Raw genomic sequence first — 13,628 nt, 5'->3', positions numbered from 1 at the left:
ATATGATACGATAGGATACAACAGGATATGATAGGATATGATAGGATACAACAGGATATGATAGGATACAACAGGATATGATAGGATACAACAGGATATGATAGGATACAATAGGATATGATAGGATACAATAGGATATGATAGGATACAACAGGATATGATAGGATACAATAGGATATGATAGGATATGATAGGATACAACAGGATATGATAGGATACAATAGGATAAAAACTGATAGGATACAATAGGATATGATAGGATACAACAGGATATGATAGGATACAACAGGATATGATAGGATACAATAGGATATGATAGGATACAACAGGATATGATAGGATACAACAGGATATGATAGGATATGATAGGATACAACAGAATATAATAGGATACAACAGAATAGATAGGATACAATAGGATATGATAGGATACAATAGGATACGATAGGATACAACAGGATACAATATGATACGATAGGATACAATAGGATACGATAGGATACAACAGGATATGATAGGATATAATAGGATACAATAGGCTTTGATAGGATATGATAGGATATGATAGGATACAACAGGATATGATAGGATACAACAGGATATGATAGGATATGATAGGATACAATAGGATATGATAGGATACAATAGGATATGATAGGATACAACAGGATATGATAGGATACAACAGGATATGATAGGATACAATAGGATATGATAGGATACAATAGGATATGATAGGATACAACAGGATATGATAGGATACAACAGGATATGATAGGATACAATAGGATATGATAGGATACAACGGGATATGATAGGATACAATAGGATATGATAGGATACAACGGGATATGATAGGATACAACAGGATATGATAGGATACAACAGGATATGATAGGATACAATAGGATATGATAGGATACAATAGGATATGATAGGATACAACAGGATACAATAGGATATGAAATTACCGATTGATCCAGATGCTGTATCAATTTGAAGTAATCCCTCTGTAATACTCTTATCAAAGAAACTTCTGATGACATTAATTATATCTCCACTTAACCTTCTGTAAATTAACATCGGAAGCACAATAAGTCTGGCACACTAGGGTAAATCTTTTACATGGGACCAGTTTATTGTGATTTGCCTCTAGACAATTTTGATAGTTTAATCTCTCATTTTATAAGGTCTCCACACACTTGAAGCATATTTTAAATGTGGACAAATGAACACTTTTAAGTGCACTTCAAAATACTTGAGTGCAAATACACATAAAATCTAGTAAGTACACCCTGAAATATCCAGTTGCGTGATCATCGATGCGAGTATATTTGATGAATGAAAAGGTTTTTATTCTATGCCCAGAAATGGCTGAAACAAATCTATGTCAAATTAAACATGGATAAGTCGTTTAATCTTACCATATTTATCCACATATATTAAGTTTTCTCTCTAGTGTACAAGTTTAGTCTCCCCTAGTGTAAAATGTTAGCATCATACTTTTCATAATATAAGCCTCCTCCCCTAGTGAAAAAAGTTAAGTATAAAAGCTTGGGGAGGGTTTACCATTGTGAACTTGATATCTAAAATTGATGATTCTGCAAAAATGAAGAAGTGGGAAGTTTTGAGGACTGGGACTTCAAGGTAATCTAAAGTTCAGGAAACACATGTGATAAGTGAAACAATGATAACTGCATTTTAAATTAAACATGATTTATTAAGCACTTCCAGCTCTTTGCAACACGAACATATTATGGTAAAACAAATTCTCCCTTCTGGCTATAATGTAATGGTGGGCAAATACAGTTTCTCTATCCCCCACTCCCCCCAACTTTGTTGATCTGGAGCCAAAACACAACAACCTGTTTTACATATTTAGACATTTTCAAGATCCATGCCGATATAGAGCCATGAAATTTAATCCAATAAAATATGTACTTACTTTGTTGGCATGGGAATGGCGAAGTATTGCATTCTCTAGTCCTTGTATCCACTTCTCCCGCTCGTCAGCATCTCGAGCTGTAAAGAAAAATAAAACTTATTTTAGTTTTCAAGTAGAGTGCTCTTTGACCAAGGTTGCTTCAGACCAAATCTGGACAAAATAACTTAACCAGAACAAAAACAACAACAAAACAAAATTCAAGAGGCCCACAGGGTCTGCATTACTCAATTGTATATTTCAGTGATCATGGGAACTTACTCATTTATTAGTAACTCACAACCACACATGAATGCTCTTGCTTTCCTTTAACTAACATCAAGAGTTCTAATTCCAATTCCAAAGATAAATCAAAGCAATTTCAGTTGAAAAACATTAATAAGAAATTTTAACTGTCCCGTCCTTCTGCCTCCAGGGAGAGCCTTTTAAGTGTTACAATATTCAGTTCCCATCACTAAGTGATGCTACCAACCAAATCTGGCCAAAATACTTTATCCCAACAGCAAAAGAAAGATTTTTAAAATTTTATTTCTTGTTTTGAGTCCTGTCCTTCAGGCCTCAGGCTGCTAAATAAGGCCCACCTTTTATACAACATTGTTTCCCTTTCCCCATAGGATGTTACAGACCAAATTTGATCAAAAAACGTTCATCCCTACAGAAGAAGGATTTTAAAGATATTGCTCTCTATTTACTTAGGACTAGTAACCAGATGAGCTAAAAGGCCAACACAAGTTTTTATACATAATGATCTGTATTTCACATTAAAATTGGTAAATTAAAATTTTGATTTTTTTTTCATTCACTTAAAGATTTTTTTTAAGATGATCTTTATTTTCTGAACAAAATACCCTTATTATTTATCAAGAAACGTCTACAAATTTATGTGAGGTTAGTTATTACATGTGTATGCAAAAGGGAAAATAAATTGGGATTACATAACCTTACATACACACAGAACAATAGAAATTTGGTCAAATTAAGCATGGTGCCATTCCAACCTATGAAAGAGGCAATTCTAATGCACTTTTATTCTGAAAATTTCTTGATTCACAATAAATTTAACATTTCATTTTATTGAGTGTAACCAAATCACAATTCAGTAATGTCAAATTGGCTGCTATTACAACTTGGGGCTTCTAACGACAAGAAAGTAAGGAAAGAAATGACCAATCAACTCTGTGAGATGTAGACAGAAATATCTTGACCAATGGGGATCCTTAAGTTCAGCACTCAATTTAACTTTAGAAATCTACACTCAGCTTGAGATGTCTGTCGGCATCAAAAAATGGGTTGGAAGGTTATTTTAGGTCTTCTATCTATTAGAGTCAGGGATTTTCCTACAATAGAAACAGGGTCCGTTAAAAGGACCCTTTCCCCTTAAAAAAAATCTTGTGAAAATTCCCAATTTGCCACTGAAAAATTTCCAATTTTGAAGTCACTTTTGACAATTAAATAAGTTTTATCTACAAAGACCTATACCAAAGGTACTTTTGAAAAATAAAAAACAGCTATAGATAGCAAAATGAAATAAAAAATAATGTAAAGGCAATAGTCATCAAAGAAAAACTGAAATTTGTATGAATTTCACTATTTTTTGTTTTTCCCACTGTCATATTTTGTCGCATAGAAATTCCCAATTTAATGGACCCTGGCCCCAATTGAAAAATTGTAGGAAAATCCCTGAGAGTATATATGTGATATCAAACCTTGAAAATGGAATGTTTTCTGATCCACAGTTATCGTAAACGTGCTGTCATCTTCATCATCAATACCAATTACTGCTCCCTGAAAAAACATAAATAAGATTCACATATATTTTCAATAAGATTCATTAGTTTGAAAATATGTGATATCAAAATGTTACTTTCTACACAAACAATGTACGAGTTAAACATGTCACAATGTTTGAAGACCGACTGGTCCTTTTGTCAAGCCATGACTGGGTGAGTGTTTTGTATTGTTTATCTGTACATTTGGTTTGGTTTATTCTGTTTAACATCCTATTAACTGCCAGGGTCATTAAAGAACGTGTCAGGTTTTGGAGGTGGAGAAAAACCACCAGTCTACGGTCAGTACCAGACAACTGCCCCATGTCGGTTCCAAACTCGCAACCCGGGGGTGGAAGGCTAGTGATAAAGTATTGGGACACCTTAACCACTCAGCCATTTATCTGTACGATGATATGACGAAAATGTATATTTTCATGTTACTCAACCAAAAAAAAAAAAACGATCATCAATGACGATTTTGAAAAGTCAATTAACCAGAAATTTCTAAAAGTGTTTGTAAATCTTTGGCTTCGTATATTTTTCAATTGTTACAAAACCAAGAAGTAGTTGATCTCATATTTTACCGATATATTTATTGGTCATTTACAAGCAATTAAGGAGATTTAAATATATTACAAGAGTTAAATGCTTTGTTTGAGTTCAGTATCAAAAATATTTATTACAAAGGCTACAATGTCTAATAAATGTGTTTAAAATGTACAAGAATTTTTCTACAAAAGGGCAATTCTGTGCTAAATAAAGAAAAAGATTATAATCGATAATCAATTGATTTCAAGTTTCCTGTTATCGATTTTAAAAGTGATACCCATTCCCATCACCAGCAAATACACACTGCATCAGACAGGCTACAGGTAGGGTGGAGATCTAGCCTCCCCCCGTTATGTTACGATCGGGTCATACAGACGATTCAGCGTGTGTCCCCTCTTGTGTCTGATCATGTTCTCAGCTTTTCTGATGTTTTGTAAATGAAGGGTGTATCAAGATGTGCACTATGTGATCTAACTATATACTTAGTTTGGTAAAAGAGCTGAGAAAGGAGGAGGGGATCACCAACTGACAACATCTAACAGTCACCCCAAACTAATGTTCTAACCTAGAGTCGCGAGTAGAGGTTGTAACCTAAATCGAGACTTTAAACCTGCAACATCATCATCGGTAAAAGATACTTTTGGTGCAACAGATTTAAACAAAATACTTTTAAAGTGTAATGTTGACATTGACATTACTACGGGAAAAGTAACACCATAGTCACACTTCTGCGACTTTTTGTCACAGGTGAAACAAGAGATCCCAGAGGGATCTTGGCGCCCACCATTGAATGATCTTCATAGGTACCATGTCAGATTGATCTTTTCTCTACTTTTCCCTTCATTTTACTAATCTGTGCAAATTGATACCATCCCTCCAGTACTTTTCAAAAAAGGGAATCCTAGCTATATAAGAAATTTGAGATTTAACGATAATGGCTGTTTGCTTGCCAGGTTGTTTTCAGGACAGACTGGTCCAAAAATGCAATACAAGGGACCAAGGGGAACCTACTTATGAAATTTGAGAAAGATCCATTCAGTACTTTGAGAAATAGAGATAACAAACTTCAATTGTCAAAATCAAAGATGGCGGTCTGTCGGCCATATTGTTTTCCAATTGATCTCAAAATGCAATAAGCATAACGAGGCACCAAGGGGAACCTCACTATGAAATTTGAGAAAGATCCCTTCAGTACTTTCTCAGAAATAGCGATAACAAACTTCAATTGTCAAAATCCAAGATGGCTGCCTGTCGGCCATGTTGTTTTCAGATTGGTCTCAAAACGCAATATGCATAACTATGCACCAAGGGAAACCTACATATGAAATTTCAGAAAGATCCATTCAGTACTTTCTCAGAAATAGTGATAACAAACTTCAATTGTCAAAATCCAAGATGGCTGCCTGTCGGCCATGTTGTTTTCAGATTGGTCTCAAAACACAATATGCATAACTAGGCACCAAGGGAAACCTACATATGAAATTTCAGAAAGATCCATTCAGTACTTTCTCAGAAATAGTGATAACAAACTTCAATTGTCAAAATCCAAGATGGCTGCCTGTCGACCATGTTGTTTTCTGATTGGTCTCAAAACGCAATATGCATAACTAGGCACCAAGGGAAACCTACATATGAAATTTAAGAAAGATCCATTCAGTACTTTCTCAGAAATAGTGATAACAAACTTCAATTGTCAAAATCCAAGATGGCTGCCTGTCGGCCATGTTGTTATCCGATTGGTCTCAAAACGCAATATGCATAACTAGGCACCAAGGGGAACCTTCATATGAAATTTGAGAAACAAAAATTGTTTACGGACGGAGGGACGGACGGACGGAGGGACGGACGGACGACGGACCATGGACGCAGGGCGATTTGAATAGCCCACCATCTGATGATGGTGGGCTAATAAAAATATAAAGGTGATCATGATATTTCACTGATGTAGCCTTTGATTTCTTTGTACAGTTCCCTAGTGACTGACAGTAAGAACAAACCTTTAGTCTTACACAGCCTCGTCTCGCCCCTCGCATCATCTTCTCTTTTGACTGAAATATAGATAAAATACCAGTTAAAATAATATATTAGACATAAGTATATATTTTAATTGTGAAATAAAAAGTTTATACATTCAATCCTCCTTATTCTGAGCTTGTTTTTTTCTCTTTATTTATGAAGACAATTCGTCCCTATTATCACACAACTCTCCCTAGAAGTTCTGAACATAGGTAAAAAATATACAGGCCACGAAAGATAAGATAAGATAAGATAAGATAAGTTTATTTCTGGTTCAGGACTTTTAAAGTCCTCTATACCAGACTCAAAATAATACATGAGATTGATATAGTACTTCTGTCCGGTCTACTGTACATTGTTTATGATTTAATTGATGCTTTGTAATTAAAGAAAAGTTCTTGGTTTTTCCAGTGATCGTCTAGCTTGTTTTTGAAGGAGTTTACATTTAATGCTGATATAACCTGTTCTGGTAATTCATTCCAGATTGACACTGTTCTGTTTGAAAAGTAGCTTTTTCTTAGCGTATTTGTGGATAGTCTAGGGAATATTTTTTTGGTATGTCCTCTGGTACTGTTGCGTTCAGCAGCATTCTTCCATAAAATTAAGATGATGTCTAAAGGGTTATATCATTACAGGAAAACTTGTTTTTAACGAATTTGGTAGGACCAGAGGAAATGGTTTGTTTTATGTATCCAGCATTTGTCATAGGACTTAAATATATAAGGTTGAGACAAATTTGTGAGTTTTATATATATATATAGTGTATTTCATAATAAGCAGAAAATCCAAGTCTGTTCATCGTAAGAAAGTTTTACTGAACATGTAGTTATGTTATCCTGTTGGTTTTTCTTTCAACACCCAAACTGTTCTTATCCTAATTTCGCTATTTCAACAGCAATGAAGTTACTCTGCAGAGCTTACATTATCTATTGAACTTGCTCATTTTCATTTCTGTTTATATATTTATTTTTTTCTTCAGTTCATAAACGTTTCTGAAAGTTGCATATATATAAGTATTACGTAGCTTCTGGCAATACCCTAATACATTTGAATACAAGTGATCCAATGGGCCTGTATCGCTCACCTGGTTTTACACTTCTTTGCTGATCCGCAGCTGATTAGTTAATTAGAAAATCCTTTCAGTAGTTTAAGAATGGCCCATGTGATTAGGAATATGTAATGTCTTTAAGTTAATTATTCTATAGGGCATCACCTCAGAAACCTACCAGTCAAGCTTCTTAATTAGTTAGTTAGTTGGGCGTCCTTTAGTTAGTTGGGCGTCCTTTGAGTGTTTTAACAAATTTGATTCATGTGACCTAAATATGGGTCAAGGTCATTTCTGCTCAGAAACTTTTTGGAATTACCGAATACATTTGAATATACATGTAACATTTATACAGAACAGAAAACAATGTTTTGGGGGAAATGTTAGTTGTCTTTATCAACTGCAATCTCATCCTACTAACTAGAACTGTGGCCAGGATGGCTGATAGATACAACGCCCTTCCTCAATCCCCCCAATCTGCATCAAACACTTGTAATGAAAATTAAAAGAGGCAAAAAAGCTGATAAAAACAGTATAAGCAATATGCACAATGTCAATGTGTGGTGACTTCATCCGTGAAGTTTTGAAGATGTTTCAGTAAAAATTGAAGTTGTCCAGAAAATTAAGCCTACAATCATAAATGAAAGGAGCATAACTGCCATTAAAGCATACACGATGACATTTCCTGTCTAAAAACATGAAGCTTTGTTTTACTTAAATATTATGCAAAAATTATGAATTTTTTCTGATAAAAATTGGTAAGGTACTTAACACTGAAGTTCCCTCCAGCATCACTGTTCGCATTTTAATTCAACACTGGGGGTCTGGCTGCTTAAACTCAATACCTCTCCATTTTAATATGAGAGTAAGGCCAAGTGTATTCCATTCCTGAAAACTTCATAGCCCTTCAACCCAGCATGTTCCTGGCCCATATCATGAACCCAGCTCTCTTGCTTATCTAGATAAACCATATTAACCATTTAGACCTTTGAAAGTAAGTCAAGAATGTTCATTTGAACAAATTAGGCAGTCCCTCCATCCCAAGATACTACTAGCTATCAATATCCTGTGCCATTATGGTTATTGAGAAAAAGCAGGTCAAGATCATTCGTTTGAACAAAATAGGTGGCTCTTTATCCCAGCATGCTATATGCCCAATATCACATCTCTTGGCCTCTTGATTATGGAGAAGTTGCAGCTTATAACTTATTTAACCCTTAACTGTGACCTTCAAAGTAGGTCAAGGTCATCTGAACAAACTTGGCAAACTTGGCAGCCTTTTGTCCCAGCATGCTATGTACATATGACCAATATCAGGGCCTCTTGTTTATTGAGAAGAATTTTAAAGAGAAAAGTTGACAACTGAAGGACGCGGACATGTACATCACAGTAAAAGCTTAGGCCTAATCATCAAATTATGATCTCCAAGAATATTTGGGAGTCAATATAATATAATTGGTCATGTTCGCAATCGGATGAAATTATTTCATATTTGAGCTAAATATTTAAAATTTGCGGTTCACTCTTAAAAATATCTTTCCAAATTCACCAACATTCTTCCAAATGAGGGTAAAGGGCCCAATGGCCAATATCTGAATACAGTATGAAATAAAAATGTAAGGTTGCGGCTTAAGACAATTCGTCCCAAATTGTTAATGTCAATGTTAGAGGATAACACGGCGATACGATCTTTTATCAGTGTATATATCACAAGGAAAATATAACCTGAAGTGAATGTTCTTGATATACGATTATACATAAATCGAAACCCCTTTCGTTTAAAGTGATTATTTATTTAATAGGGACGAGTTGTCTTCATAAATATGATAGCCAGTGGCAGTGTCTGTTGCATGCAGAATTGTGCGTCGCAATCGGTGTGACTTACAGTGAAATATGATAGAATGCCAGAGCTTTCGTCTAGAACGAACCATCGATATTGCCATCCTTTCATGACATTTGTCCACTTACTAAGTGGACCTTCGATTACGGCCATCTTGTCAGAAGTGGGAAGTGTCAATATTACATCGGAAGGCATCGATTAGATGTGTTCCGAAAGAGTTGTATGCAACGACCAATCATATGGCGTCAATTATTATTATAGCCAATCAAAATGTCACGCGAGATTTGAAACGAAGCATGGGTTTGTTGATACTGGCAGGTGCTCCCTCGAAGATGTGAAAAGACAATTTGTGCAAAAAAGAAGAAGGATGGAAGGCTATTCCACGGACAGGGATGTCCCAGCTTCTGGTCCATACAGGGCCACAAAATTGGTGAGTCTTTAATTGTAAATACGAACGATATAAGGTGATCAGTAATACCGCTTGCAAACCTTTTTTTAGTAGTAACGGGTTACTGCAGTATTGACAAATCCGTCAACTGTATCGCAGTAATCAATTATTCATGTCCAGTATTTCCATCGGTTCCATTATAAGCGAACGACTGCATCTCACTAAGATCTTAAACAACGTGTTAATGAACTGTCGCCGATCAATAAGTTGAAATCAAAATCACCATGGGCATGGCATGATCAGCGTGACCAGGCCGGGCCGGGGTTCTAATATAATGATACAAGTGCCTATGGATTAGGCATATACTACGTACATATAATATTGAAATAATAACGATAACACACATACTTAATTAAAGTATTGTATGGCAAGTGTTATCATTATTGTTTCTATGTATTATTAGAACCGGCGCGTGCACCTGTGATCTCAGCTCTCCGTGGATAAATTTAAATAAAATTATATAGGCTAATAATATATGGAAGACAACTTTGTAGAATCTATATATTGCAGAGGAATCGAGGTGGGCTGTAGAAATAGCATATTGTCATCTAAATAATTGAACTCGTTTGGCACCTGTCAAAATTTTCAAAAGCTAAGTCATCCTATTGATGCTAATTACATTTATAATTCTGTTTGTAGTTTACAAATGTTCACTGTAAAAAAAATAGTAATATTTCGATAATTGGAGTTGGACTACACACATGTATCTAGAAATCCATTGAAGTAGCTCAGTGAATGCATTCCATTGATTGATTTCGAGATAACTGATGCACCAACCCTGAAGCTAGATATCTGAAAATACATGAAAGGAATCCCAGGGCATTCATGCAAGTCACGATCTGTATTGTTCAATCAATAAAATTGATTCATCATAAAGTTTGAGATCATTATCTGCTATGTATGTATATAGTAATAGCCATCAGATGGCTATATGTAGTACTAGTCAACCCCATTTGACTAATGTCTCCTTTAAACCTTTGTTTGATATTTTGTAATATTTTTTATTCCAGTGGAATGATGTTATACTGGCCTTTCGTCGTGGTATGCCAGTGGCACGTCATAGACGATACATGAAGACGTATGAATCCTGCTTTTCAGCAAATGAATCTATAAACTGGCTCCATCAGTATCTACGGGCAAATCCTAACTTTGGCTCAGATGTCACAAGGTGAACCTAAAAGTTTACTGATTACTTTATAAAGATAAATAAATATTTTCACTGTTTGATCAATAATATAATTGTTGATATTTCAAAATTAAATAATATTGATAGTTTTAATTGAAATTAAATCAAAATTATGTTGGGTAGTAATTTCCTGAAAAGGTCAGAAAAATCTATATACTACTTTACCAATTTAAATGGTGTGCATGAATAAGGAGTATATTCAGAATTTTGACAAACCTGGAAATTATACAATAATTGCAGTTAACCCACAGTCAAGCCTACTACAATGCTACAGTTTTCACCTGAGATTTTTTTTGTTCATTTAAATTTAATAGTCCATTAATAAATTAATAATCTCGACAATAAGCATAAATTATCTATCAGAGCATCAAAGTGACAAAGACAATCATTCTACCTGAGCTCATTTGATTGTGATGATCGTTTTAATTTTAATCTAATTGACATTATGACATAATGGGTGATATATATTATGTCAATTAGACTATCCCAACACTATACACCTGTGTATGTGTCCCATACCCAAATTGGTCCTGACCACAAGCTGTTTGTATTTACATGTCACAACACCAGCAGATGGCAGGTAAACAATTACCTGTGATCTCTACAGAACTGACTCTTGTGGTGTTGAACAATTAAGGGTTTATAAGATTATTATCATCACATGTGTCAGCTTAGACCAAGCCTTTCCGTATGTACAGCAGGTTTTAATGCTAGTATATATCTGCAGGGTATAAAGTTCTGTTCTTGGGCATGAAAGCATGGTAATAATTATTATAAAGGAAATTAGGTAAAGTTTGACCAATAGCTTCAGGTTACAAGATAACAGAGGCTATCTTAGCTGCCACCCTATCAAAGTCAATACTGTAATGATACTTATACATATATTATTATATATAAAATTAATTTAAAAAAATAAATAACAATGTTTGACAACTGACTTATTTGTTTACCCACTTAACATGAATCATGTAGATACAAACTTTTTTTTTGTCTCTGTATTTGTCTCATTGAGACCAATTTTACAATATACTTATCTCTTTTAAAATGTTTTATTGTCAACACAACATGTATAAAATCAAGGTAGTTTTTATATGGAATATTTTTGAGATTTGTTGTTGGCAAAAAGGGATTGGACAACAGACTCCGCCTATATTAGTGCTTTCGAATACACTTAACTAAGAAATTTATCTGATTGTTTGAACTTGTCTCATGTAAGACAATAGAGTACAAGAGCTATAAACAATTAAAAAATGAATACCGCATTGGACCAAATAAGTGCATTGGGAATTGACAAAAACTCAAATGTGATGAACTTATATAATTACCTCCATTTCGCTAAGGATACTACTTTTGACAACCAGTAATTATGGTTAATCAACAATTTGTAACTAATTGTAATATAGATTTTCCATAGTCAAATATTTCATTTATATGTGGAAATGATGACACTCTGGGGGGGGGGGGGGGGGGGGGGGGGTGTAATTATGTATATCATCTTCATAAAGAAATATTTTTTATCTATCATATCCCTGTGCAAAAGCAGACAAAGTAATAGCTACTGTAATTATATATATATTGAACAAGGAATAATTGAAATTAAACACAAATTTTTGTCATTGAATTTAAACACATTGTTAATGATGTTTACTATACCTGTATCTATAATTTTACCTTACAAAAAGAATACAAACAGAAAATACTTTACATGAGAATTAATTGAAAGGATGCTAAGACACATTGCGAGTCGATTTGTATTATATTCTATAGCTACCATGTGCTCAACTTATTCTAATATGTAAACGATCAAAAATGAATATGAAATAAAAAAATTGACAACCAAATTGCTGTAAATATTATGAAATTTTACACTGACAATCTTCACTAGCCAAGGGCTCATAATTTTTTGAATTCACCCTTGGTAGATTTAGCCTGGTTTTCAGTACAATCAAAACACTGTGTCCATCATGTACACATGTAATGAAAAGTCTTGTGTGAATTCCTGTCGTTTTCATACAAGCATCTATCCATAATTAATGAGGGTAACAGGTTTAGTGGGTTATTGATTGGTTTCCCTGTTGTAACCGTCATAAGATAATTCAATTTGAGCCTAACTTGTCATGCAAATACAGAAAAGCAAGTCTAGCATGAATTTAATTTTCAACAGCTGTAGGGGTATATAGGGTATGCATGTACATGTATATACTTGTCAGTAGAGTATTTGCGTACATGTCTTTCATAATCAATAAACAGTCAATTCCAAGCAGATAATTGATTAGATTACATATTACAATATATACATTGATGCATTATATAACTTATAATTATATTTATGGTGTATTCTACTTTTGAGTTAAATGGGTTTTTTTTTTTTTAATTGTGTTTTTCTGAATAAGAATGAGAGTCAGGGTGATGATATTTGGCCAGAAGAATGCGGGAAATGCTACAAAATTTGTTCAAAAGTTTGAATGAAGAGGTTATCAGGTTAAAGATTATAATTAGCATCTACATAAATGACTTGTCTGGTATATACGTATGCATACAACATTAAAGTTTTATTAGTAGCAGGTGAGCGATACAGGCCCATTGGGCCTATCGTTTTCACTTAATCAATATTCAATAATAGTACTTTGTAAATGAATTTATTAATCATTTGGATAACAAGTTGAGATATTATATTGTCTTGTTTTTTTTTCATTACCAGATTTCAAACCCTGCAATTATTCCGAAAACTACATAGAGCTCGTGTTATTGAAGATGTCCGAGGTGGAAAACACAACAAACATGATCCAACTGACAATGGCCAACTGTTCAGGTATAGACAATTCAGTGATAA

At 34.2% G+C, this 13,628-nt stretch overlaps 1 protein-coding gene and 1 pseudogene across 1 annotated transcript in view; one reads left to right on the top strand and one right to left on the bottom strand.

Moving 5' to 3' along the window:
* Positions 1-9,346, bottom strand: part of LOC117326192 (oxysterol-binding protein-related protein 9-like) — a 42,927-nt gene extending 33,581 nt beyond the window's left edge. The window contains 4 exon segments of the mRNA XM_033882839.1: positions 1,946-2,022; positions 3,649-3,727; positions 6,258-6,308; positions 9,207-9,346. Of these exon segments, the coding sequence (XP_033738730.1) occupies positions 1,946-2,022; positions 3,649-3,727; positions 6,258-6,308; positions 9,207-9,314 (315 nt within the window). The 5' untranslated portion in view covers positions 9,315-9,346.
* Positions 9,347-9,445: 99 nt separating this feature from the next.
* The window catches only part of LOC117326198, a 56,271-nt pseudogene continuing 52,088 nt past the window's right edge, over positions 9,446-13,628 (top strand).

Source organism: Pecten maximus, chromosome 4 (assembly GCF_902652985.1).
Source record: "Pecten maximus chromosome 4, xPecMax1.1, whole genome shotgun sequence".
NCBI classification, from domain to species: Eukaryota; Metazoa; Mollusca; class Bivalvia; order Pectinida; family Pectinidae; genus Pecten; species Pecten maximus.
Note: the sequence above shows the minus strand (reverse complement) of the source record. Positions and strands in the feature narration are given on the sequence as shown.